Source organism: Salvelinus sp. IW2-2015, linkage group LG4q.1:29, assembly GCF_002910315.2.
Source record: "Salvelinus sp. IW2-2015 linkage group LG4q.1:29, ASM291031v2, whole genome shotgun sequence".
Lineage (NCBI taxonomy): Eukaryota > Metazoa > Chordata > Actinopteri > Salmoniformes > Salmonidae > Salvelinus > Salvelinus sp. IW2-2015.
Genome location: NC_036842.1, coordinates 11,370,597 through 11,397,321, shown reverse-complemented (window position 1 = coordinate 11,397,321; position 26,725 = coordinate 11,370,597). Strand labels below are relative to the sequence as shown.

Below are 26,725 nucleotides of genomic sequence, written 5' to 3'. Positions count from 1 at the left end.
TTACAGTAACCCTTCTGAAGTGACGATTTGGCCTTTGCCTTTTCCCCTAATGGAAAGGTTACATAAGTAGACTGTAGTATAGATTACAACAGTGCTGCATGCTAGTCCCTGTGGTGCAGGTCTGTCTCTGTGCTCTGGTCCCCCTGACGCAGCTCTGTCTCTGAGCCTCAGCAACCATCTCTCTGTCATCATCCCAGCCCTGTGTGTGTGTTGGACATGCTCTGCTAATATAAGCTGACAAGGAACAGTGGATTAGATGTCCCTCTCTACTCCAGACAGAGGCTGAGGTTACCAATGCAGCGCTGAATATGTTTACGGCTGTTGATATTATGGAAATGGTGGGCTGGGAGTGGTTTGTTTCAGCTGTAGATGTGGAGAGTGGTTTGTTCAGCTGTAGATGTGGAGAGTGGTTTGTTCAGCTGTGATGTGGAGAGTGGTTTGTTCAGCTGTAGATGTGGAGAGTGGTTTGTTCAGCTGTAGATGTGGAGAGTGGTTTGTTCAGCTGTGTGAGAGTGGTTGTACAGCTTGTGTGAAGTGGTTTGTACAGCTGTGGAGAGTGGTTTTGTACAGCTGTGGAGAGTGGTTTGTACAGCTGTGGAGAGTGGTTTGTACAGCTGTGGAGAGTGTTTGTACCGCTGTGGAGAGTGGTTTGTACAGCTGTGGAGAGTGGTGTTGTACAGCTTGTGGGAGTGGTTTTGTACAGCTGTGGAGAGTGGTTTGATACAGCTGTGGAGAGTGGTTTGTACAGCTGTGGAGAGTGGTTTGTACAGCTGTGGAGAGTGGTTTGTACAGCTGTGGAGAGTGGTTTGTACAGCTGTGGAGAGTGGTTTGTACAGCTGTGGAGAGTGGTTTGTACAGCTGTGGAGAGGTGTTTGTACAGCTGTGGAGAGTGGTTTGTACAGCTGTGGAGAGTGGTTTGTACAGCTGTGGAAGAGTGGTTTTGTTACAGCTGTGGAGAGTGGTTTGTAACAGTGTGGAGAGTGGTTTGTCAGCTGTGGAAGAGTGGTTTGTTCAGCTGTGGAGAGTGGTTTGTACAGCTGTGGAGAGTGGTTTGGTTAGCTGTGAGAAGTGGTTTTTCAGCTGTAGATGTGGAGAGTGGTTTGTTCAGCTGTAGATGTGGAGAGTGGTTTTGTTCAGCTGTAGATGTGGAGAGTGGTTTTGTTCAGCTGTAGATGTGGAGAGTGGTTTGTTCAGCTGTAGATGTGGAGAGTGGTTTGTTCAGCTGTAGATGTGGAGAGTGGTTTGTTCAGCTTAGATGCTGGAGAGTGGTTTGTACAGCTGTGGAGAGTGGTTTGTACAGCTGTGGAGAGTGGTTTGTAGGTCCCACCAGGACTGAGTTCAACTGGCATGGCGGGACTATGTCTCTGCCATCTGATATTGAGCCCAATCATCCAGCCCTCACGTGGAGTAGAGCTATTTGAGGTGCACCCTTGGCCAACTTTTTTATTTTTTGGGGCATTTAAAAAGCAGTATAACCCCTCTCTTTTTGGCTGGTCACCCCATCAGTTATTTTCTATTACAAGACACACGTCTACACGCACATGTCACTCTGCATTGATGTTCATGAGTTTCTTTGCTCCTCTGTTGACAGACCAAGCCCAGGAGAACAGCACTGGAAAGAAGTGAGTAGTTGATTGGTCAGTCTGCTCTGACGTGATCTGGTTGTGTTTTCCTGGCGTGTGAGTGTTATGCTGTTGTAAGTTTGTTGGGGTGACGTCTCATCCTGCATGTCACAGAAGCTTCTCCTCATTGGGATTCTGTGTTTAGCCCATTGCTTCCTGGTCCATGAGACGCTTAGTTTCAAGCGTCGTTACAGGAAGCCACATCAGAGGATGCCCACAGTGGAGGAAACCCTAGTAAAAACATCTCCAGCTGGGTTGCCCTAACCCTCAGCGCCCTCTGAAAGATGGGGATTGTCAGTTCTGTGTTCTGAACGGGGAGGTTCATCTTCATCTGCAGTAAACACTCGTTGCTGCTGTCCCAACCTAAGCACCGGACAATTAGCATGTCACGTTGGGATTGTGGGTAATGAAGTGGGACTATGGGTAATAAGGGACGGCCAGGAGGAGGCACTCGCTCTCTCCTTCTCAGAGACATGTGGTTAACAGACAGCACGCTCCCAAACACAGAGCTCCTATCAAGAGATGTCAAGTCTCTTGCTAATCTTACTGCTTTATTTATTTGACCTGTATTTCCTCAATTTCCCAGTGTTTTCCGTACATTTCTTGTGTGTTTACTTGTTTCTTACAATTTCTTTCTTTCCTTTCTTTCCTGTCTGCTCTCCTGTGTCCTCTCCTTTCTCCCTCCCTCTCCCCTCCTGCCCTGTGCCGTTGGGTGTGTTAGGGTGAACAAACCGGACCCAGAGGTTGTGGGACAACTGTACAACAAGCTGAGAGACTGGCACCACGGTGTTTCAGCACGCACGCTCAACGTGCAGTAGACTGTGTTTCTCACTAAGATAATCGTGTACTATTTGTAACCTCTACCTGCCTGTGTTTGATTTATTTCAATATGCCTGTAGTTGTCTCCCTGTGTGTGCAGTGGATGTCAGAGTCCATTATATTTCCCATTATACCTACCATTATCACGTACACTTGTATAGTTACAGGTATTAGTTAGTGCATTATTTAGGTGTGTGTGAGAGACTCCCTTAAGGTACCTTGCCTTATTTTACTACTTACACTATATATGCAAAAGTATGTGGACACCCCTTCAAATTCGTGGATTTGGCTATTTCAGCCACATCCGTTGTTGGCAGGTGTATAAAATCGAGCCAACAGCCATGCAATGTCTATAGACAAACATTGGCAGTAGAATGGCCTTATTGATGAGCTCAGTGACTTTCAACGTGGCACTGTCATAGGATGCCACCTTTCCAACAAGTCAGTTCATCAAATTTCTGCCCTGCTAGAGCTGCCCCAGTCAACTTTAAGTGCTGTTATTGTGAAGTGGAAATGTCTAGGAGCAACAATGGCTCAGCCGCGAAGTGGTAGGCCACACAAGCTCACAGAACAGGAACGTCGAGTGCTGAAGCGCGTAGCACGTAAAAATCGAGTTCTAAACTGCCTCTGGAAGCAATGTCAGCGCACAAACTGTTCGTTGGGAGCTTCATGAAATGGATTTCCCTGGCCGAGCAGCCGCACACAAGCCTAAGATCACCATGTGCAATGCCAAGCGTCGGCTGGAGTGGTGTAAAACTTACTGTCATTGGACTCTGGAGCAGTGAAAACACGTTCTCTGGAGTGATGAATCACGCTTCACCATCTGGCAGTCTGACGGACACATCAGGGTTTGGCGGATGCCAATAGAACGCTACCTCCCCAATGCATAGTGCCAACTAAAGTTTGGTGGAGGAGGAATAATGGTCTGGGGCTGTTTTTCATGGTTTGGGCTAGGCCACTTAGTTCCAGTGAAGGGAAATCTTAATACTACAGCATACAAGACATTCTAGACAATTCTGTGCTTACAACTTTGTGGCAACAGTTTGGGGAAGGACCTTTCCTATTTCGGCATGACCATGCCCACGTGCATAAAGCGAGGTCCATACAGAAATGGTTTGTCGAGATCGCTGTGGAAGAACTCCATCGAACACCTTTGGGATGAATTGGAACACCGACTGTGAGCCAGGCCTAATCMCCCAACATCAATGCCCGACCTCACTAATGCTCTTGTGGCTGAATGGAAGCAAGTCCCCATAGCAATGTTCCAACATCTAGTGGAAAGCCTTCCAGAAGAGTGGAGGCTGCTATAACAGCAAAGGGGGACCAACTCCATATTAATGCCCATGATTTTGGAATGAGATGTTCGACGAGCACCTGTCCGCATACTTTTGGTCATGTAGTGTATGTACAGGTAACTGCCAAAATAAAGGAAACACCAACATAGTGTCTTAATAGTGCGTTGGGCCACAACAGCTTTAATGCACTTTGACATAGATTCTACAAGTGTTTGGAACTCTATTGGAGGGATGCCACACCATTCTTCCACGAGAAATTCCATCATTTGGTGTTTTGTTGATGGTGGAAAATGCTGTCTCAGGCGTAGGGCTGGGCGATATGGCCAAAATGTCATATACAGTATTTTTCACATTTTCTGACAGTATTTAATGTTTTTGAATAATAAGAGTTGTTAATGTGCTTTATGAGTGGTGTGTGAACCAACGGTGGCAACACATACATTCTAAGTGATTTTAATGGGTCTTTCTCCATTCTGATTGTTTTATACTGTTCAATTCAACTCAACATTTTTTTTCTCTGCATTTCCATACATTTCTGCATTTCCTACACTCATTTGAGATCATTTCCTTCGCTGCCACGTTGGGCTGCAAAAAAACAAGCCCTTATTTTTTGCCAAATGTTGCAATTTGACTTGTGATTTAGATCAAAACACTTAGGTGAACTGTTGGAATGATGGAAATAGAATGATTATTCTAATTCTATAGTTAGAATATAAAAGTGAGCACTTTGAATACACTGTTTGACATGACAACGAATGAAAATGCCAGGGAGGAGTTATTGTGACAGGAACCAAAGTGATGGTCAGTGTTTCCTAGGGGACCCTATAATCTCTGGCTACTGTACATTAAATGTCTCTTCATATAGCCAACATATTCATGCTTTGCATATTCCTTTTTGACTTAGAAGATACTGTTGCACAGACAATGTGCTGATTTAGGCCTACTTCATCACTGGTGTAAGTCTTTATCAGCTAGCTACGTTTGCTCTGACTCAGTACATTTATTAGCTCGCTAATAAGTACCCAGCGAAATAGCCATTTAGCGGCTAAGGCAACTTAGCTAAAACTTGCTAAGAAAAGACTAAATTGCTATTTGCAGATGTAAGAAACACAAACTAATTGTGCAATTATAGAGCGCTTGTAGATTTATATTAAGAAGCATTGCATGTGCTGCACTGACCATGCAGACTGAACGCAAGTGTCTTGTGGTCAAGCAACAACAATTGTGCTCCTTGAGTGACGGGGGGCGGGGTTAAGTCTGTGGAACGCGGCATGAAGAGAGAGCTGAGAGGGACTCAAGTAGCAGTGTAAACTATAAAAATGGACGTTGCACATMACATTTAACAAACCAAAGATTAAAATAACGTTATAGAATGTAAAGTAAAAACCCAAACCGGTCCGTGCATCAATACCCGTATATAGTGAAATACGGTATACCGCCCAGCCCTACCGCTCATCAAACCATTCAGTGACCACTCKTGCCGTGTGGATTGGGGCATTGTCATCCTATGGGGGCACAGCCATGGTAGCCAAAATAGACATGGACATGGTAGCCAAAATAGTGGCCTGCCCAGAATTTTTATTCATGACCCTAAGCATGATGGGATGTTAATTGCTTAATTAACTCAGGAACCACACCTGTGTGGAAGAACCTGCTTTCAATATACTTTGTATCCCTCATTCACTCGTGTTTCCGTTATTTTGTCAGTTACCTGTATCCTCTTTGTATACCGTATGTGTCTGCATGGGATGGCTTGTGTCTGTAATATACTATATAATATAATATACTATGATTGAATTTGATTTATCGACGTAGTAAAGGTTTGACTTAGTTTTTGTGTCTATTCAGTGAAGTCTCTCCGTCGTTTCTGACATCACCAGGTCTCCAACTTAGTTCTCTACCTTTCCTTCTACATGACTATCTTTGTATTTTATCTTCATTTTGTTTCATTTTCTTCACTAACCATAGTTATGCTTGAAGATTGTTGCTGCTTGCATCTAAATAAAGTTATATCCTTTATTTCCTGTCCCCTTCCCTCTTCTTCTGATTTCTCCTGGGAAGTATCTTAACACTTTATCTACACAGCTAATAGACTAATGAGGCGTACTTATCCAATGGCTGACGAGCAGTTTATTCAAAGGACACATAGGAAGCTCCTAAGAGCTTAGCTCCCGAGTGGCACAGCGGTCTAAGGCACTATGTCAGTGCAAGAGGGGTCACTACAGTCCCTGGTCGAATCCAGGCTGTATCAAATCCGRACGTGAGTCGTTCGGGGTAGGCCGTCATTGTAAATAAGAATTTGTTCTYAACTGACTTGCCTAGTTAAATAAAGGTAMAGTACAGTTAGTTCTCTACTTGAGCTAGTAGCAATTTATATGTATCACCAGTAGAGGGCAGTGTTGTCAAGGCACATTTTTAAATACAGTGTAGCTGACAAACATTCATAGAACTGGATATGACCTGGAGAAAGTCAGACTYCGTTCTTTTCCTAAGGGCAAGTGCTTCTCACCTGGGATTTTAACCAGCTTCCTTTTGTAAACAGCTGGGATGATACTTTGATACGCTGAACACTAGCACAGACCTAACCATCATGGCTCAAGCACTAAAGACAAGCATTATTTATAGAACCATCAATATGTCATCGACGACAACATTGCAGAGAAAGACCAGCAAAATAGGCAGCAGGCCACTGTTATGAGCAGCTCCACTGCATACAACATTTCACGGATGGAGAGGGAGAAAGAGAGAGACGGTGCCAACACTAATTGTTTTCCTGTTTACTTATTGCTGTGCCATCTGGACACTGGGCTGTATCATGTATCCTTATTGGATCAATCTGGCCATGGTTTTCATCAGACACAGCTTTTAATCCAATCAACTCTCCCCATAATTGGCCTGATTGGTTGAGTGTGTCACTGAACTTCCTGCTAATTGATTGTGCCTGGTTAGTGCCTCTGCTGGATATGACTCAATCGTGCCTATCATAATTASCCTGGTTTTATGTCTTCAAAACAGCCCTTCCGCCGCACTTGTATTTCCAAACAACTATTTTGCTATTTTTGGGTGTGGTCTGCACATAATTTCACCTTAAACATGTTCTCGAACAGGAGGAGAACCACGTGCTTTATATTGGAGTCAGGTGTGGAGAGAGTGCAGCTATAGCAGAAGACAGTGAAGTCTATAGTTTTTAGGGAAGCGTGTTGTGATGGAATCACATTCTRACAGCTGAGAGGTGTTCTGAGTCCTGGATGGAACGCCTACTGTACTGTAACCATGGCTGAGGTTGCCATAACAAACCGGGCCTGAGGGAGAGACGGACAGGCATCAGTTTGCACAGCCTGGCCATGTGGATAGTCATGAGTAAACACCAGACTTTAAGAACTTCAACGCTACTGGGTTTATTATGAGCCAAATACTATAAAGTGAAAACATTTCTCTATGATGGTGTGTGTTTTGTCTGTGTGTTTTGTCTGTGTGTGTGTCTGTGTGTGTCTGTGTGTATCTGTCGTGTGTGTGTGTGCGTCTGTGTGTGTGCATGCGGTTGTGTTTGTGGGTGCCTGTATGTTTCAGTGAAACAATGACCTTTCTGTTCTCCAGAGAGGTTGTTGAGGATGCCCTGCCCAGTGCTCAAGTCACATCAGTGAAGACCATGACCAAAGTCCCAGGAGCCCCCAGGAACGGTACCGGTGTCCCCCCACCCACCTTCAAGACCCCCTCTGCCCAGGTCAAACCCTCCTGGCCGGCTGGAGCTTCAGCAGGTAATCTTACACACCCTGACACTACCCCCTACTGTCTTCCTCTCGCTGTCGCTCCAGAGGATTCTGTGGTTACTTTCACTCACGTCTTGTTCTCGCTTCTGTTATTGAGTGTGTCCTGCTGTTAAGAAAAGACTAGATCTATACTACAAGCTTAGGTGTACTGCAGCCTTTTTKAACAGAAATGGCAGAAATGCAAATCATTTATTTTATTTATGGAAGTTATGAGAGCTCTACCCTTTACACAAATATTTTTTTAGGAGAAGAATGCTGATATAGATAAATGCTTGTATAGCATGTGGTGTCTTCATTAACGCCTTGGCGTTTTGCCTTGACTCAGACAGGCAACCGTGGTGTCTATCTCAAGGTGACATCCTCTGTAGTAGTTCATTTTGACCTACAGGGGGCAGACGCCTGCTGTTACTGTAAAGCCTGACTATTAATCAGTGCTTTGATTAGAGCAACATAATGCCTCTGTTACACACGGCTCTTCATCGTAATGCCTCTGTTACACACGGCTCTTCATCGTAATGCCTCTGTTACACACGGCTCTTCATTCGTAATGCCTTGTTACACCACGGGCTCTTCATCGTAATGCCTCTGTTACACACGGCTCTTCATCGTAATGCCTCTGTTACACACGGCTCTTCATCGTAATGCCTCTGTTACACACGGCTCTTGAACATTACGAGCTCTATAAAACGTGCGGTATTCAGCTAATGGGCTCAAATTATTGCCTCTTTTTTTCCACGATTCCGGAGTTAAATAGATTGTGTGAAATTGAGAATTATATATTAGATGTTCTGCTCTTTAAACAGGAGATTCAGTGTGTGTGAGGACTGTAGCTGCCTTGGAGTAAATATTTGCCCGACGGGCCTTGAGTTGGGGAGTCATTACTAAGATGACTAAGACTGCAGTATGCTATATATGTGTATATATACAGGGCCTAAACAGAACTGTGTGAGGCTAGAGAGGTCCTGTGCTTGCTTACCCACTGCCTCCTCGCTGGGACCTCTTAAGTGAGAGCTGTTGAAAGGGGGTGTATACGCCACCACAGGCACCTCTCTGTTAGATATAGTATGTATCAGATTAACGCTTACTTGACCTTGTGTTCACAAACATATACCTCATACTGACCGTGTGGAACCAGGCCAGATGTATTATGTATGATTCTACCATTCCCCCTGCTAGTGCTAACACATTATTGAGTGTGAAAAACATGTAATGTTTTTCATGGCGATTTTCATAGCAGCAGGACATGATTTGTGTTGTTGTTTGTGTGTGTGTGTGTGTGTGCGAGCGAGGGGGGGGGGGGGTGTTGTGTCAGAGCCATCTGTGTAAATCCAGCCAGCATAGATTCCAGAGCGGATACATCTCCCAGATGTTTACCAGCCAGAATGTGTGGCATGACTCATCTATCCAGCCTACATCCCTCTCCCCTCACCATGCCCCCCTGTCACTGTGCCATCCAAGAACATGTCCCCTAAGCCCTTGGACTGGCCTAGCTACTGCTGTCTTCAGACATGGTCTCAACAGGACTTTTTTAAAGAACCGACTTAACCAGACGTGGTTGAAGTTGTGGTTTTATGGGCCTGGACCCGGGGTTTGCAGCCCTGCTGTGGTTCAAGTGGAACAGAGATATATAGATCTTCAGTGTTCCCGACTGTGCAGCCTGCCCAAAGCCTCTTCAGTAGTTACTTAGAGCATAGTGCCAAACACAGTGATAGTCTCATGTACTGTTTATCTCTCCTCTCTGTCTGTCTGTCTGTCTCTCTCTCTGTCTGTCTCTGTGTCTTTCCTCTCTGTCTGTCTCTCTCTGTCTTTCCCATGGATCTCTTCTCACTTCTCTGCCAGTCCCCAGTCATGTTTATTCAGTTTGTTTGCACTCCGTCACGAGGAAATCGAGGGGTCACTTGCTTCCTGACCCCTCAGTCCGCCACTCTTTGATTCTGGTCCTGTTTTTCAATAGTCTCTGTCCACCCTCACCCCTCACCCCTTCTCACCCCCCTCTGAGGGCAGACATATTTGACCCGCCTTGGATGTCTCTGTAGCCAGCAAGGAGAGGGGTAAGAAGGGGAGGATTGTGTTTCCTCTCCACGTTTTGTTCAGAGAGGAGAGGGGTAAGAAGGGAGGATTGTGTTTCCTCTCCACGTTTTGTTCAGAGGGAGGGGTAAGAAGGGGAGGATTGTGTTTCCTCTCCACGTTTTGTTAGAGAGGAGAGGGGTAAGAAGGGAGGATTGTGTTTCCTCTCCACGTTTTGTTCAGAGAGGAGAGGGTAAGAAGGGGAGGATTGTGTTTCCTCTCCACGTTTGTTCAGAGAGGAGAGGGGTAAGAAGGGAGGATTGTGTTTCCTCTCCACGTTTTGTTTAGAGAGAGAGGGGTAAGAAGGGGAGGATTGTGTTTCCTCTCCACGTTTTTTTAGAGAGGAGAGGGGTAAGAAGCGGAGGATTGTGTTTCCTCTCCACGTTTTGTTCAGAGGAGAGGGGTAAGAAGGGGAGGATTGTGTTTCCTCCACGTTTTGTTCAGAGAGGAGAGGGGTAAGAAGGGGAGGATTGTGTTTCCTCTCCACGTTTTGTTCAGAGAAGAGAGGGGTAAGAAGGGGAGGATTGTGTTTCCTCTCCACGTTTTGTTCAGAGAAGAGAGGGGTAAGAAGGGGAGGATTGTGTTTCCTCTCCACGTTTTGTTCAGAGAGGAGAGGGGTAAGAAGGGGAGGATTGTGTTTTCCTCCACGTTTTGTTCAGAGAGGAGAGGGGTAAGAAGGGGAGGATTGTGTTTCCTCTCCACGTTTTGTTCAGAGAGAGAGGGGTAAGAAGGGGAGGATTGTGTTCCTCTCCCCGTTTTGTTCAGAGAGGAGAGGGGTAAGAAGGGGAGGATTGTGTTTTCCTCCACGTTTTGTTCAGAGAGGAGAGGGGTAAGAAGGGGAGGATTGTGTTTCCTCTCCACGTTTTGTTCAGAGAGAGGAGAGGGGTAAGAAGGGGAGGATTGTGTTTCTCTCCACGTTTTGTTCAGAGAGGAGAGGGGTAAGAAGGGGAGGATTGTGTTTCCTCTCCACGTTTTGTTCAGAGAGGAGAGGGGTAAGAAGGGGAGGATTGTGTTTCCTCTCCACGTTTTGTTCAGAGAGGAGAGGGTAAGAAGGGGAGGATTGTGTTTCCTCTCCACGTTTGTTTAGAGGGAGAGGGGTAAGAAGGGGAGGATTGTGTTTCCTCCCGTTTTGTTCAGAGAGGAGAGGGGTAAGAAGGGGAGGATTGTGTTTCTCCACGTTTTGTTCAGAGAGGAGAGGGGTAAGAAGGGAGGGATTGTGTTTCCTCCTCCACGTTTTGTTCAGAGAGAGAGGGGTAAGAAGGGGAGGATTGTGTTTCCTCTCCACGTTTTGTTCAGAGAGGAGAGGGGTAAGAAGGGGAGGATTGTGTTTCCTCTCCACGTTTTGTTCAGAGAGGAGAGGGGTAAGAAGGGGAGGATTGTGTTTCCTCCACGTTTTGTTCAGAAGGAGAGGGGTAAGAAGGGGAGGATTGTGTTTCCTCCACGTTTTGTTCAGAGAGGAGAGGGGTAAGAAGGGGAGGATTGTGTTTCCTCTCACGTTTTGTTCGAGAGGAGAGGGGTAAGAAGGGGAGGATTGTGTTTCCTCTCCCGTTTTGTTCAGAGAGGAGAGGGGTAAGAAGGGGGGATTGTGTTTCCTCTCCACGTTTTGTTCAGAGAGGAGAGGGGTAAGAAGGGGAGGATTGTGTTTCCTCTCCACGTTTTTGTTCAGAGAGGAGAGGGTAAGAAGGGAGGATTGGTGTTTCCTCTCACGTTTTGTTCAGAGAGGAGAGGGGTAAGAAGGGGAGGATTGGTGTTTCCTCTCCACGTTTTGTTCAGAGAGGAGAGGGGTAAGAAGGGGAGGATTGTGTTTCCTCCACGTTTTGTTCAGAGAGGAGTGGGGGATTATTTTGCCAGGTGTCTCCTTTGGCTCTGGGAATATATATTTTTCCCCCGTGGTGGAAGAAAATGTATCCTTTGTTTGGGTGGGGTGGATCTGCCGACACAGCTGGCCTATGCATAAGACAGGGAGGTCACAGCTAGATGTGACGCATTCTGTCAGCATGCAGCATACTCATGCATACCTGATCACACCTGCCCACCCACACCTGAGCTAACGTTTCTTTAGGGTTAGCTAGCAATGCACACAGCCGTGGAAATACAGCCACAATTCTCATTGGTCATTGAATGATCAGGATGTTTGTCTGTATGTTGTGAGTGTTCTGATCACATGGCACAAACGTTTGAATGTTTTTCTATAGCTCAGATGGATGTGATTTGTTTATATSGTGTGAATGAAACAACTGACCCATGCTGTTTTTTCTGTTGCTTTAGGTTTCCCTAAGGGTGGAGCGGCGCCCTCTTTTGGCCGGGTCAGCAACACTGCACCGGTACCCAAAGGTCCTGACCGCCCTGCTCCCCAGGCGCACCCCAAGGACCAGGACTCCCTGGTGCAGCGGGCCGAACACATCGCAGCAGGAACACGCACACCCATGTGTGGCCACTGTGACAAGGTCATCAGGTACATAACGACTGTCAGTATGGGAAATTGGGAATTTTGGACGCAGCGTAATCCGGTGGGTTCACTTCTGATTAGTTTAGTCCCTCTCATATGTATCTGACATACTGAATTTAAAGTTAATTTTATCCTTCCCACTTCCTGTTATCCACAGAGGTCCGTTCCTGGTGGCCATGGGCATGTCSTGGCACCCTGAGGAGTTTAACTGTTCCCACTGCCACGCGTCTCTGGTGGAGTCTGGCTTTGTGGAGGAGAGGGGAACAGTGTACTGTGCTCACTGCTATGAAGAGTTCTTTGCCCCTACCTGCACCAGCTGCAAGCAGAAGGTCCTGGGGGTGAGTGACATACTTTAGGAGACAGTATAGTATCTTGGCTTGTCCACCTTGCTCAACTATTTTAGCTTCCTCTTCTAATGCACAGACACATATTGAAATCAAGTTATGGCATTATGACAGTAATATCATTCCCTATAATCCCTTGTATTTTTTTTTACAGGAAGTCATCAATGCCCTGAAGCAGACMTGGCATGTGTACTGCTTCCTGTGTGCGTCCTGCCAGCAGCCAATCAGAAACAACACCTTCCACCTGGAGGACGGGCTGCCATACTGTGAAAGAGGTGAGAGGTCACAGCAAGCAAGGTCTTAGGGAATGAACGGCACTGTGAAATGATTTGCGTCATGAAAGTAACATTATACTGACCCTCTCCCATTCAGACTACTATCAACTCTTTGGTACCAGTTGCCATGGTTGTGACTTCCCCATCGAGGCAGGAGACAAGTTTCTGGAGGCGTTGGGATTCACCTGGCATGATACCTGCTTCGTATGTGCAGTAAGTCAGGCCTGCATGGAGCGAGTGATGGAGTCATAGTGGGAGATAGATGTGGAATAGAAAGATTGTAGCATTGATATTACTGTACTGTCTGTCGGTCATTTCCTAGGTCTGCAGCACCAGTTTGGAGGGCCAAGCCTTCTTCTCTAAAAAGGACAAGGCTCTGTGCAAGAAACACGCCCACACAGTCTAGATCTGACCCGCCCCCAGGAGTGAAGAACAGAGGAAAACGGAGAAAGAATCTATTCTATCAGATGTAGATATTTTTGGTAGTTTTAAAAKATTGATTTATCTGATTATGACATTTATTGACAGAGGTAATTGTGTTAATGGGAATATAAGCTTTATTTTATCATATTTTGGTCAAACAAAGTGCATCATGGGAGAATGCATGTTGACTTGAAAGGAGGTATAATTTTTCATGAAATCTCAGATTGAAATGTTCTCTACATACAGAGCTTGTCTTTACTGTAGTTAGGTGAACAGACATGTATAAGGTAGATACTCAAGTAGCGGCCGGGGGGCCATATCTGGCTCATCATGACATTTCCTGTAGCCCTCAACATTAATTAATTTAATAAATGCAAAATCCACTACATACTGTATGATCCCATATAATTGATGTTGTTAAAAGTTAATTAAAGTGTTATTTTAGTAGATGAATGGGACCTTTATAAAATGAGCATGAATCAGTTGACAGATTTAAAATCGAACTGTTACCTTATTGAGAAAAAATGTRTTATTGAGGACGATTAGAGCACCCAACCCCGTTTATTCTCTCTTTCTCCCTCCCCTCCCCAGTGGTTGGGTCTGGAGACATATGTATTTATCCTGGTAGTATATTTATTGGGGCTGGTGGGATGTACTTTATTTGGGGATTTATAGGGGCAGTTGCACATAGTGGTTCACTGTCAGTAATTTTATGAGAAGTAGGGTTTTTCCATGTTTATCGTTCAATGTATGTATTTAAAACATATTTTGGGGGATTTACTGCCCATTTATTTTGAACCTAAACTTAGACACCATTTTGCGTTTGCTGCTCGTCTATGTCAGGGTTTCCCAAACTCGGTCCCCGGGTGCATATTTAGTTTTTTCCCCCTAGCACTACACAGCAAATTCAAATAATCAAAGCTTGAGCAAGGGCAAAAAAGGGCAAAAAACGAAATGTACACCTGGGGGGCCAGGACCAAGTTTGGGAAACCCTGCTCTATGTGGTGTTTATTGGTGTAATTAATTCCATTACCAATCATATGTCATTATTAATCATCCAAACTTAGACTAAAAGTAAAATATCTCTCCATTTGTCCATAAAATGTCAGTGTTGAAAATGATTTGTATTAGAGCTCTGTGGGATGGACACTGTTTTATTGGGAAATGTATTGGTCTACTATTTGTAAAAATAAAACTACAATTTCATAAAGTAATAAGGATTCAATCGTGTGTGTTTAGGTTGTTTTTACGTGTATCAGTTTCTGTCACTATAGTGGTCCCAGAACCATACCTCAATATGACTGGTTCATCCATTCCCCATTGATTCCATTAATGCCCCATACTGTATGTATTGCATGATGATGAAGCAAAAAGCTGTAAAAAATGGTTAATGCCAACTTTCCTTCTATCAGGATGGGTGCTCTAAATGAAGTGTTGCTACACAGACATCATGCACCACTATAACAACAATATTGTTCTGTCTCAGATGAGGCCATACACACCGGCACAAGCTTGAGTCCCCTCACACTCACCTAGGTGGGAAAAGTACAAAGTCTACATGGAGACAGGGAAGACAATACCTCTCACAGGTGTCAGTCCTGTCTCCAATGATGACAGTTTATTTACKTGCAATGTTTTGGCAAAATCGCCTCACTAGAGAAATGCAACAGTGCAGACGACAATCGATTTTTTTCAAATAAACAATGACAAAAAAATTTTTTTATAGGGGAACATTTTAAAGTTGTTGCCAATTATGCAATATTTCCATTGGTAGACAAAGTGAAAAGGGGCACTCGGAGCAGTGCAGGCCTAACTGTACTTCACCAAGACGTCGGAGGTGGGAGCCCTATACTGGACCCCGAAGACTCAGCGAATAGACACAGCCGGTTCACTTGGAAAAGACAGAAGTCGGACACAACACAAACGTAGAAAACTAGAAAGCTAGATGTAATGCTTGGAAGTTTTGTGACCAGGCCATCACATCGGAATCCGGCCATTCTACATTTTACGCGAGGAAAAGGTAAGTTTGTTTAGAAACCCTTAATCGTAGCGGGCGTGAAGTTTTAGCTTCGTCAATTGTGGTCGCGAGCTACTCTTACGGTTTCTGTAAGAATGTAAGTGGTGATATTGTGTAAAATTTATGATTCATGTAWTTCGGTCGAGATACGCAGCTTTTCTGCTGTGATTGTTCAAGGGATGCTGCATTTGCTCCATCATCAACCGACTCTGATTCGTCTGGTTCCCGAGTTTTCCGGAGCTGGTGTTGATGCTCACCAGTAATTGGTTAAATCATCACCACACCATAAATCAGAATGCCACTTTTGATCAACTGAGATATAGCCTCGAAAATACACCTCCAACGGTGAACGTACTGTAGCCTACATTATGATAAACGTATTAAACGGTGTTTTACAAATGGATCAATCATTTAGCCTAATGTTAATAGCCTTATATTTCGAAACATTTGCAATAGCTTACTTTCACAAATCAATTACGTTACCAAGGCTCTAGAGAGGTATTGGGTGTTTTTGGTGAATCCCTGAAGTCTTGTTTACTGTCTATTAAAATATGCAGTCCCAGTATGACCTTACACACCTTGCTATCTCATTGAAAGTGTCTCAATTAATGAACTCTGTGCGATTTTGAAGTACAGCCTCTGGCAGAGTCCAGCACTGATAGTGCTCATTAGAGCTGTGGGAGTCATAGTATCAGTATGCCCAGACTCCACAGAGCTTTGGAGAGACTGTAGTTTGAGTTCAGTAAGATGTATACTCACACTAAGACAGAGTGGACGTGGGTTCAGGACAGGAGGTTGGCATGTGTGTCTGTATTAACCTTGTCCCCAAGCTACACTGTTGTAAAGTGTTGGTCCCAAGTTTCATCAGCTGAAATAAAAAATCCCAGACATTTTTCATACTCACAAAAAGCTTATTTCTCTAAATTTGTGTGCACACATGTTACATCCCTGTTAGTCAGCATTTCTCCTTTGCCAAGATAATCGATCCACCTGTCAGGTGTGGCATATCAAGAAGCTGATTAAACGGCATGATCATTACACAGGTGCTCCTTGTGCTGGGGACAATAAAAGGCCACTTTAAAATGTGCAATTTTGGCACACAACACAATGCCACAAGTCTCAAGGGAGTGTGAAATTGACATGCTGTCTGCAGGAATGTCCACTAGAGCTGTTGCCAGATAATTTAATGTTAATTTGTCAACCATAAGCTGCTTCCAACGTTATTTTAGAGAATTTGGCAGTACGTCCAAACAGCCTCACAACCGCAGACCTCGTATAACCACGCCAGCCCAGGACCTCCACGTACGGCTTCACCTGTGGGATTGTCTTGGGGGGGGGGGGGCTGAGGAGTATTTCTGTCTGTAATAAAGCCCTTTTGTGGGGAAAAACTCATTCTGATTAGCTAAGTCTGGCTCTCCAGTGGGTGGGCCTGGCTCCCAAGTGGTGGGCCTATGCCCTCCCAGGCCAACCCATGGCTGCACCCCTGCCCAGTCATGTGAAATTCATAGATTAGGGCCTAATGAATGTATTTCAATTGACTTATTTCCTTATATGAACTGTAACTYAGTAAAAACGTTGAAATTGTTGCATGTTGCGTCTATATTTTTGTTCAGTATAAATTGCTACTACGTATAGACCAGTGATGGAGTAAAAGTAAAGATACCTTAATAGAAAATTACTCCAGTAAAAGTGAAGTCACCCAGTAAAATACTACTTGAGTAAAAGTCTAAAAGTATTKGGTTTTAAATATACTTAAGTATCAAAAGTAAATGTAATTGCTAATGTAAAGTGKCAAGAAAAAGTATGTGAACCCTTTGGAATTACCTGGATTTCTGCATAAATTGGACATATAACTTAATCTGTTCATCTAAGTCACAACAACACATAAACACAGTGTGCTTAAACTAATAACAAACAAAGTATTGTATTTGTCTTGTCTATATTGAATACATCATTTAAACATTCACAGTGTAGGTTGGGAAAAGTATGTGAACCCCTAGGCTAATGACTTCACCAGAAGCTAATTGGAGTCAGGGGTTAGCTAACCTGGAGTCCAATCAATCAATCACCATTTCACATCGGTTACACCAGCCTAATCTCGGGAGTTGATAGGCTTGAAGTCATAAAACAGCTCAATGCTTGAAGCACAGCGAAGAGCTGCTGGCAATGCACGAAAGTGCTGTTTGAATGAATGCTTACGAGCCTGCTGCTGCCTATCACAGCTCAGTCAGACTGCTCTATCAAATATCAAATCATATACTTAATTATAACATAATAACACACAGAAATACGAGCCTTTGGTCATTGATATGGTCGAATCCGGAAACTATCATTTCGAAAACAAAACGTTTCACTTTCAGTGAAATACGGAACCGTTCCGTATTTTATCTAATGGATGGCATCCCTAAGTCTAAATATTGCTGTTACATTGCACAACCTTCAATGTTATGTCATAATTATGTATAATTCTGGCAAATTAATTACGGTCTTTGTTAGGAAGAAATGGTCTTCACAYAGTTCGCAAYGAGCCAGACGGCCCAAACTGCTGCATATASCCTGACTCTGCTTGCACGGAACGCAAGAGAAGTGAAACGATTTCCCTAGTTAACATAAATTCATGTTAGCAGGCAATATTAACTAAATAAGCAGGTTTAAAAATATATACTTCTGTATTGATTTTAAAGGAAGGCATTGATGTTTATGGTTAGGTACACATTGGTGCAACAACTGTGCTTTTTTTCGCGAATGTGCTTGTTAAATCATCACCAGTTTGGYGAAGTAGGCTGTGATTCGATGAGAAATTAACAGGCACCGCATCGATTATATGCAACGGCAGGACAAGCTAGATAACTACACATGGTTGATGACATTACTAGTTTAACTAGTGATTATGTTAAGGTTGATTGTTTTTWATAAGATAAGTTTAATGCTAGCTAGCAACTTACCTTGGCTTCTTGCTGCACTCGCGTAACAGATAGTCAGCTTGCCACGCAGTCTCCTCGTGGAGTGCAATGTAATCGGCCACAATCGGTGTCCAAAAATGCCGATTACCGATTGTTATGAATCGGCCATTCTAATTAATGGGTGGACCTCTAGTAGGGAGCATTATGGTTTGGAACTGCTTTGCTGCCTCAGGGCTTAGACAGCTTGCTATCATCGACGGGAAAATGAATTCCCAAGTTTATCAAGACATTTTGCAGGAAAATGTTAGGCTATCTGTCTGCCAATTGAATCTCAACAGAAGTTGGGTGATGCAACAGGACAACGACCCAAAATACAGAAGTAAATCAACAGAAGAAAATACGCCTTCTGGAGTGGCCCGGTCAGAGTCCTGACCTCAACCTGATTGAGATGCTGTGGCATGACCTGGAGAGCAGTTCACAYCAGACATCCCAAGAATATTTCTGAACTGAAACAGTTTTGTAAAGAGGAATGGTCCAAAATTCCTCCTGACCGTTGTGCAGGTCTGATCCTCAACAACTGGTTGAGGTTATTGCTGCCAAAGGAGGGTCAATCAGTTATTAAATTCAAGGTTTCACATACTTTTCCCACCCTGCACTGTGATTGTGTACACAGCGTGTTCAATAAAGACAAGACCATGTATAATTGTTTGTGTGTTATTAGTTTAAGCAGACTGTTTGTCTTGTTGTGACCTAGATGAAGATCAAATCCAGGTATTTCCAAAGGGTTGACACACTTTTTCTTGCCACTGTATATACATAAGTATTAAAAGTAACAGTATAAATAATTTCAAATTCCTTATTTAACAAACCAGACCGCACTATTTTCTTGTTTTTGTATTTACGGATAGCCAGGGGCACACTCCAAGTCTCAGATATCATTTACAAACGAAGCATTTGTGTTTAGTGAGTCCTCCAGATCAGAGGCAGTAGGGATGAGCAGGATGTTCTCTAGATAAGTGCATGTATTTGACCATTTTCCTGTCCTGCTAGCCATTCAAAATGTAACGAGTACTTTTGGGTGTCAGGGAAAATGGATGGAGTAAAACTTGTCAAAAATAGTAAAGTACAGATACCCCAAAAAGTGACTTAAGTAGTACTTTAAAGTATTTTTATGAAGTACTTTACACCACTGATAAAGACCCTGGTAACACCGTCCTAAAGTGGGACTTGAAAGCGGTGCAGCTTAAAATGGAGGCGGATCGAGCCTGCTAGCGCTGTATTAGATGGGACTTTGGGGATTTTCAAAATGTTTCAATCAAAATGAATGCCAATTAAAATCAGTGGCTAGATGGTGATGGACTGAGAGATCAGCTAATTAAAATCAGTGGTTGTTTCGTCCACTCCTGCCAATGGCCTCCATTCAAGTCCMTTTCTGARGCGCTGTGAAACCATACAGTTTGACCGAGAGAGAGAGATCCGGCTGGGGGATGAGATTAGCGGTTGTGTGTATGAATGTGTGTCTCTGTCTGTGTTATGTTTTGTGGCCATGGGGCTGTTGACTTGAGAGGCCCATCCAATGGTGTATAGTGGCATGGGGTCAAGGGTAATATTTGACTGGACTGAAACCCCATTTAAAGACATAATGTCATGCCACAATGCTTTGCTCTGTTCTCCAGTCTATCATAGAACTCCACCGGACCAGATCTGATCTCATTACATCACTGGCCTCCAGCTCCTGATGTTAGACCAGGCCAGAAACCCTATGCAGCCATCCATGCACAGCCTTATATTTCAGATTTGTCTTCACCTTGGAGACTGAGGTTGTGTCCAAAAAGGCACCTTATTCCCTATGTAGTGCACTACTTTTGACCAAGGCCCATAGGGATCTGCTCAAAGTAGGGCACTATATATAGGGTGCTATTTGGGACGCACAGTCCTAGTCAATACAGAGGATCATTGACGGAGGCCTGAGTGAGATTGAGAGTGAGAGAGTGTGTGGGCTAGGATGAACCACACAGTGATCCCACTACCACCCAGGACGGGCACCACACGCACGCACGCACACACACAATTTGCCTACAGGACAGGGATGTGGAGGGAGGCTGGGCAGCTGGAGGGCAGTTGGCAGGTCTGTGTTTTTGTGGCCTACCACAGTCTGAGGCTGGGAGCGTTTCCGTGTTGGGCTCTATGTGTGTTTCAGGCGCCTGGGTGTGTGTCATCGTGTAACTTACCCACGCCACCGTGGTGGTCTTGTATGGTAGCCTTCAGGGCTGGGGTCTATTCAAAGTGGAGGCAGTCAATTGATTTTTATTTCAAATTAAACAATTGAAAAACTTTTGATATAAACAGCTTATACTCCTCAGTTTATTGAGAAGTCATTGAAATGAAAATTCTAATTTTGAATTGTTATCTAAGTTCACGTCCTGAATGTACTGCCTTCTTTTCCAATTGACTCCAGCCCTGGTAGCCGTATAAAGGAATGTGTCAGCAATGTGAAAACGACTGTGATTCAGGCCTGGCGGCACAATCGCTGCCACACTGGTCTGGTAATAATCATGATTTGAAATGAGAACCATTTATATTGGGAGGAGAGGTGATGACCATGCACCTGTCAGGTATCTGTTGAACTAAACATTTGGCCTTGTACTGTAGTACATCACATGGTCACACTGTCATCTCCCATGTGATCAATGAAGAACCTACTAGATGTCGAAGACCCAAATTGTTCTGTGATTATGGAAGGCTGCAGGGTGTGTCTTTAACATGTGAGATAAAATCTACATCTACCAAATGAATCATCTCCAGGTATCTGCAGGCTACTTCTATCCCTTTTACTTTTGAGTTAAATACCTAGACCTACTGACTCCTCTATAGAGAGACACACACATACACACACACACACACACATACACACACAGGGTGGTCATGGGTCTGAATCTGGGTCTGTCCGCAGGGCTAAGCTTAGCAAGCTGCGACCCCCTCACCCTAGCTTCCTCCAGTATAATCACAGGAAGTTAGCTCAGCCAATCAAAGAAGAGTTCCTAGGTGCGTATTAAAAAGCGGCCAGTATTTGATGGGGGGGGGGGATGTTGGTTCCTCTTAGGGGATGCATGAGAGACATTGAGAAAGTGTTGAAGAGGGTGGAACTGTCTTCCAGCCATCTCAGGAAGAATGAATTTGACAACTGTCAGGTTATTGAGGGATATCTTTGTTCATCCCGTATTGAAGTTTCTATTTTATTGAAGTCGTCAGGAGGATTTGAACACAGAGAGTCGGAGTGAATGTGTGGGTCTTGTTACGGAGAGCCAGACAGGGGATGTAGAGACCCTAGCTGCCTGAGCTACAATGTATCAGAGTCTTGACAGAGGAGAGGACAACAGATGGAGAATGGAGGATAACAGGCCTCTTTCAAATGGCTTTACCAGCCACCAAAACGCCAGAACGTTCTTTACAATTCCCCTTTGTTCCATCTCTCTCTGCTCTTGACAAGGAGTGTTGCAGTAGATTTAAGCGCACGGGTGTTTGATAGACTACATACAGTGCATTCGGAAAGTATTCAGACCCCTTCCCTTTTTCCACATTTTATCATTTTTTAAAGTTTTGATAGGTTCTCCCGTCTCCACAGAGGAACTCTGAAACTCTGTCAGAATGACTATCGGGTTCTTGGTCACCTCCCTGACCAATGGCCTTCTTCCCCGATTGCTCAGTTTGACCGGGCGGCCAGCTCTAGGAAGAGTCTTGGTGTTTCCAAACTTCTACCATTTAAGAATGATGAAGGCCACTKTGTTCTTGGGGACCTTCAATGCCGCAGACTTTTTGTTACCCTTCCCCAGATCTGTGCCTCAACACAATCCTGTCTCGGAGCTCTACGGACAATTCCTTCGACCTCATGGCTTGGTTTTTGCTCTGACATGCACGGTCAACTGTGGGACCTTATATAGACAGGTGTGTGCCTTTCCAAATCATGTCCAGTCAATTKAATTTACCACTGGTGGACTCCAATCAAGTTGTAGAAACATCTCAAGGATGATCAATGGACACAGGATGCACCTGAGCTCATTTTCGAGTCTCATAGAAAAGGGTCTGAATACTTACATAAGTATTGTGTCTAAAAACCTGTTTTYGATTTGTCATTATGGGGTGTTGTGTGTAGATTGATGAGGAAAAACATTTATTTAATCAATTTTAGCATAAGTCTAACAAAGTGGTAGGCCACACAAGCTCACAGAACGAGACCTCTGAGCGCTGAAGCGCGTAGCACTCGGTTGCAACACTCACTACCGAGTTCCCAACTCCTTCTGGAAGCAACGTCARCACAATAACTGTTAGTCTGGAGCTTCATGAAATGGGTTTCCCTGGCCGTGCAGCCCGCACACAAGCCTTAGATCACCATGTGCAATGCCAAGCGTCGGCTGGAGTGGTGTAAAGCTCGCCGCCATTGGACTCTGGAGCAGTGGAAACGAGGTCCACACAGAAATGGTTTGTCAAGATCTGTGTGGAAGAACTTGACTGGCCTGCACAGAGCCCTGACCTCAACCCCATCGAGCATGTTTGGGATGAATTGGAACGCCGACTACGAGTCAGGCCTAATCGCCCAACATCAGTGCCCGACCTCACAAATGCTCTTGTGCCTGAGTGGAATCAAGTCCCCGCAACAATGTTCCAACATCTAGTGGAAAGCCTTTGCAGAAGAATGGAGGCTGTTATAGCAGCAAAGGGGAGGACCAACTCCATATTAATGCCCACGATTTTGTAATGAGATGTTCGACGAGCAGGTGTCCACACACTTTTGGTCATGTAGTGTAGCTCTCTCGCATGTGTGCACCCACGAGCATGCGCTTTTGCACACACACACTTCAGAGCTCAAGAGCATCTGGTACCAAGGTTTTACAAAGGTATGGCTTTTCCACCCATTACCCAATCCCTTTGCTTTCTTTCTGCCAATACTGCAGCTGGCGTTCTTCCCACTCACTGACACTCTGTAGTCCCCATGCACACCCAGACACTCTGAAGGAAAAACAACATATTCCTTTCCCCCTGGAAAACAATGCTCACATCAGTTCACAGACCCAGGGATGCAGGTCTCTGCTTGTGTCTGCACCAGACATTCTCCTCCCTCAGGAGGACTAGGAGACATGGCGTCGGGCAGAGGATAGATGAAGGGGATAGATTCTGCTGTCTTCATATGAACAGAGTTGTGGGTTTCATCATTGGGACAAGGACGTAAAGGACTCACCATCTCCTATGAGAGAACTCTCAGCTTTAGAACAATAGAACAATCACTTTTTTAGGCCTACCCATTTTTTAAACTCTGATGTATCTATTCATAGTCCCTCTGAGATTCCTGGAAGGGAGACATCTTTCATATCTGGATATATAAACATGAGCTATTTGATAAGAGTTCAGTCTAGACCAGTGTGATGTCAATAAGACTGTTATATTCCTGAGGGGAAAACACACGGTCTCCAGTGAGGTGAGGAGGAGGAAGAAGAAGGAAAAAAAGAGGGGGTGGGAGGAAGAAGTGGAGGAGGCATCGTCTTGTTCCACTTTTTACTAATCMTCTCCTTTCCTTTAGGTTCCAGTTGGTCTTTGGTAATTAGTGATAATCCACCCAGTCCCCAACATCACTGTGAGGATCTCTCTCTCTCTCTTTGTCTTTCTGTCTCTCTCGGTCTCTCTCTGTATCTCTCTCTCTCTGATGAAGGGAAAGAGCAGGAATTACTTCAGTGTCCTCTTTGCCTGGAAGGTCTTTAACCCTGTGTGAGAAAACAGACATCCTGTCATTAGTGGGAGAAAGAGGAGGATATACAGGAGAATAAGGAAGAGGAGGGGAGAGACAGTGAGAGGGGGTGTAGTTGTTTAATGTCRACTAGGTGCATTGGTTTAAATCCCAGGTGGGGTAATGCCTTGAGCCTGGCTGAAATGACGTCTGAATCACGTCTGACAATCACCATTTTTGTTAACATGGAAAATATACTGTACGATTATATAAACTTTCTTTACCAACTTTCCCTTTTTCTTCTAGGAGAAGACAGCAGCTGTGACTTTGGATGACCATAATGACAGACCGTTGTTTAACCCCTCGTTGTTGGATGGTGAGTCTGTTTTCCCATCCTTGAATTTTCTAAGTTGTTTATTACTGTACGCTGAGTGTTTGATTGCTGATTGCCCTACACTAGTCTCTTATTGTGTGTGTAGCGAGCTCAGTGGTGGCTAGGTGGCCGTGTCAGTGGTGGCTAGGTGGCCGTGCCCTTCCAGAGAAGTGACCAATTGACTAACTGCTGAGCACATGGATTAGGATGGACGAGAACCCATACTGCAGCTAATAGTCATCTCTGTGTACGTGGCCGAATCAGTCTGGAGTAGACACGGTAACGGAGGCCAATGGATGCTCTATGGATAGTCCTGCTCCACCTGCCAGTCCCAGGGCATGGGTGTTTGTGTGAGAAGCTGATTGTGGCATCACCACAGGGTCGTGTGTGGTGTTGTTGTTGTGTGTGTGTGTTGTGTTGTGTGTGTGGTGTGTGTGTGTGTGTGTGTGTGTTGTGTGTGTGGTGTGTGTGTGTGTGTGTGAGAGAGAGACATGGATCCCTCCGACTGAGTGAGAGAATGTGGGATGGCACACTGTGCCTGCTTACCCCAACCTGGTCACCATGGTGACTGATTAAAAGGTGATGCGTGGAGCTGACAGGTTGACGGTAGCAGCTGAGCTACACTCTACAGGCGTGGGACTGACTGAACCTCACGTCACAGCTGACCTGTGGGCAGGTGAGACATGAGRGCCTGTTCCAGAATTGTAAGCCGTAGCTGATCTGAGGACTGTTCAATTGGGGACTGGGTGTGAACAGAACAGAACGTGTGAAGGCCACACGTCATTGAGTGCGATCGTTCAATATAAAGTGTCTCTGACGTGACCTCTTATACAGTACCTTCTCTCTCCTTGATTTCCACACTGTGTCAGAGAGTTGCTGCTGTGGACTTCCGTTAGYGTTCCTTAACCATTAAGCAGTGAGACTTGCCACTACAGGACCCGTCATAAACAACACAATGTGATGACAACACTGACACCGCTCCAACAGTGGGATCTGATCTGAAGCCAGTGAAGAGTCCCCTCCACAGAGGACAATACCTGCTTGTGTTGGTGAGAGGCTGTGGAATGTAGACTCTAACACTGACCTCGTGTCCGGAAATAGGAGAGGATTGTAGTAGTGGAGCGCTGGTTTGGACGGAGAGTAACTCAAACCCGTTAAAGAATGTCAAGAATCTATGTGTTAAAGTTCCCACTGGATCTCTCTCTCTCTACGGCTGGATCCTGGCAAATAAGAGGCAGCTGTGTCGGAGGGAGAAAAACTGAGAGGAGTCACATTGAGGTTGATTGAATTGAATTGAGTGCGCATCCTCTATATGGAAAACATTACTGTATAGTACACGCACGCACACACACCAAGCTCAGGCAGACATGTAGCAACCAGGATGTTGGTGTGTGTTGATACGCTGTAACTCAGTGGGTTATTAAAGCAGTGCATGGTAGAACCGCTGAGACAGACACACCGCCCCACGTTATTCTTTTTATTTGTATATTTTTTTTATTTAACCTTTTAACTTATGATTACACCTGTTTTAAAGTGCAATTGGAGATCTAACAGGTAGCCCTGCTCATTTCTGTTGGTTTAGTGCTCTACTGACTCGGCTCTACCGACTCGGCTCTACCGACTCGGCTCTACCGACTCGGCTCTACCGACTCGGCTCTACCGACTCGGCTCTACCGACTCGGCTCAACCGACTCGGCTCTACCGACTCGGCTCTACCGACTCGGCTCTACCGACTCGGCTCTACCGACTCGGCTCTACCGACTCGACTCTACTGACTCGGCTCTACTGACTCGGCTCTACTGACTCGGCTCTACTGACTCGACTCTACTGACTCGGCTCTACTGACTCGGCTCTGTAATTATGGTACTGGGACTGAGCCTGTGTATAGCTTGCAGTCTCGTGTCTCTTTTTCCTGCGTGTTTCGTTTGTTTTTCCTACTTTATATTATCTCCTTGAATACTGCATTGTTGGGAAAGAGCTCACAAGTGAGCATTTCACTSTACTGTTTACACCTGCTGTATCCTGTGCATGTGACAAACATTGAAACTTGAAACTAATACTGTACTGTTATTTAATTGTAACTACACTGGCATGCGGCTTTCGAAACGTTCCTTAAGCTTTGCATCCTGTTTTAAGACCTGCCTCTCCTTTAGAACACTCCAAACCCTCCCAACCCCATAACCACATACATAAACACACCAAGAGATTTAAATGCCCCACATTTCTTCAAATGTGTACTGTGAGGGTTTTTAGTTCCAATTGATTTCGCCACTCTGAAAACACATCCATCACATGTTATGTTGAATGTCCTTTGAAGAACCAATACCGACTGAGCGACTTTGTTCTAAATTCCCTGGCTATGTCTTGGAGTGTAGTTACAACGAATCCCCACGTTCGTCCGCTAACTGCTTTTGACAGCAAGTGCCATTCTGACTGCAAGGAGAGACGGGGAAAACAGATGAAATCTATTTCTCTCCCGCTAACGTTATTCGCCTGCCAAACCCCTCTGTTTTTGATGACAGATTCAAATGGATTTCGCGTGTGCTTTTTACATACATACAGGGCAGAGGGCGATCTGAGCCATACCTGGACTGGCCACGGTTGTCTGCATGGAAATGTGATGACATCAAAGCTTTGCATGCCGAGCCC

The 26,725-nt window shown here is 44.8% G+C and overlaps 2 protein-coding genes across 4 annotated transcripts in view; both read left to right on the top strand.

The window, feature by feature from the left end:
• Nucleotides 1-14,289, top strand: part of pdlim5b (PDZ and LIM domain 5b) — a 71,911-nt gene extending 57,622 nt beyond the window's left edge. For all 3 annotated transcript variants that reach the window (XM_023983703.2, XM_023983707.2, XM_023983706.2), the window contains 7 exons: nt 1,592-1,622; nt 7,334-7,494; nt 11,842-12,028; nt 12,180-12,360; nt 12,521-12,641; nt 12,739-12,854; nt 12,964-14,289. In XM_023983703.2, the coding sequence (XP_023839471.1) occupies nt 1,592-1,622; nt 7,334-7,494; nt 11,842-12,028; nt 12,180-12,360; nt 12,521-12,641; nt 12,739-12,854; nt 12,964-13,047 (881 nt within the window). In that variant the 3' untranslated portion in view covers nt 13,048-14,289. The remainder of the gene's footprint in view (nt 1-1,591; nt 1,623-7,333; nt 7,495-11,841; nt 12,029-12,179; nt 12,361-12,520; nt 12,642-12,738; nt 12,855-12,963) is intronic.
• Nucleotides 14,290-14,888: 599 nt separating this feature from the next.
• LOC111961436 (bone morphogenetic protein receptor type-1B-like) overlaps nt 14,889-26,725 on the top strand; it is a 119,373-nt gene continuing 107,536 nt past the window's right edge. The window contains 2 exon segments of the mRNA XM_023983702.2: nt 14,889-15,084; nt 24,010-24,079. The gene's annotated coding sequence lies outside the window, so the exon portion shown is untranslated.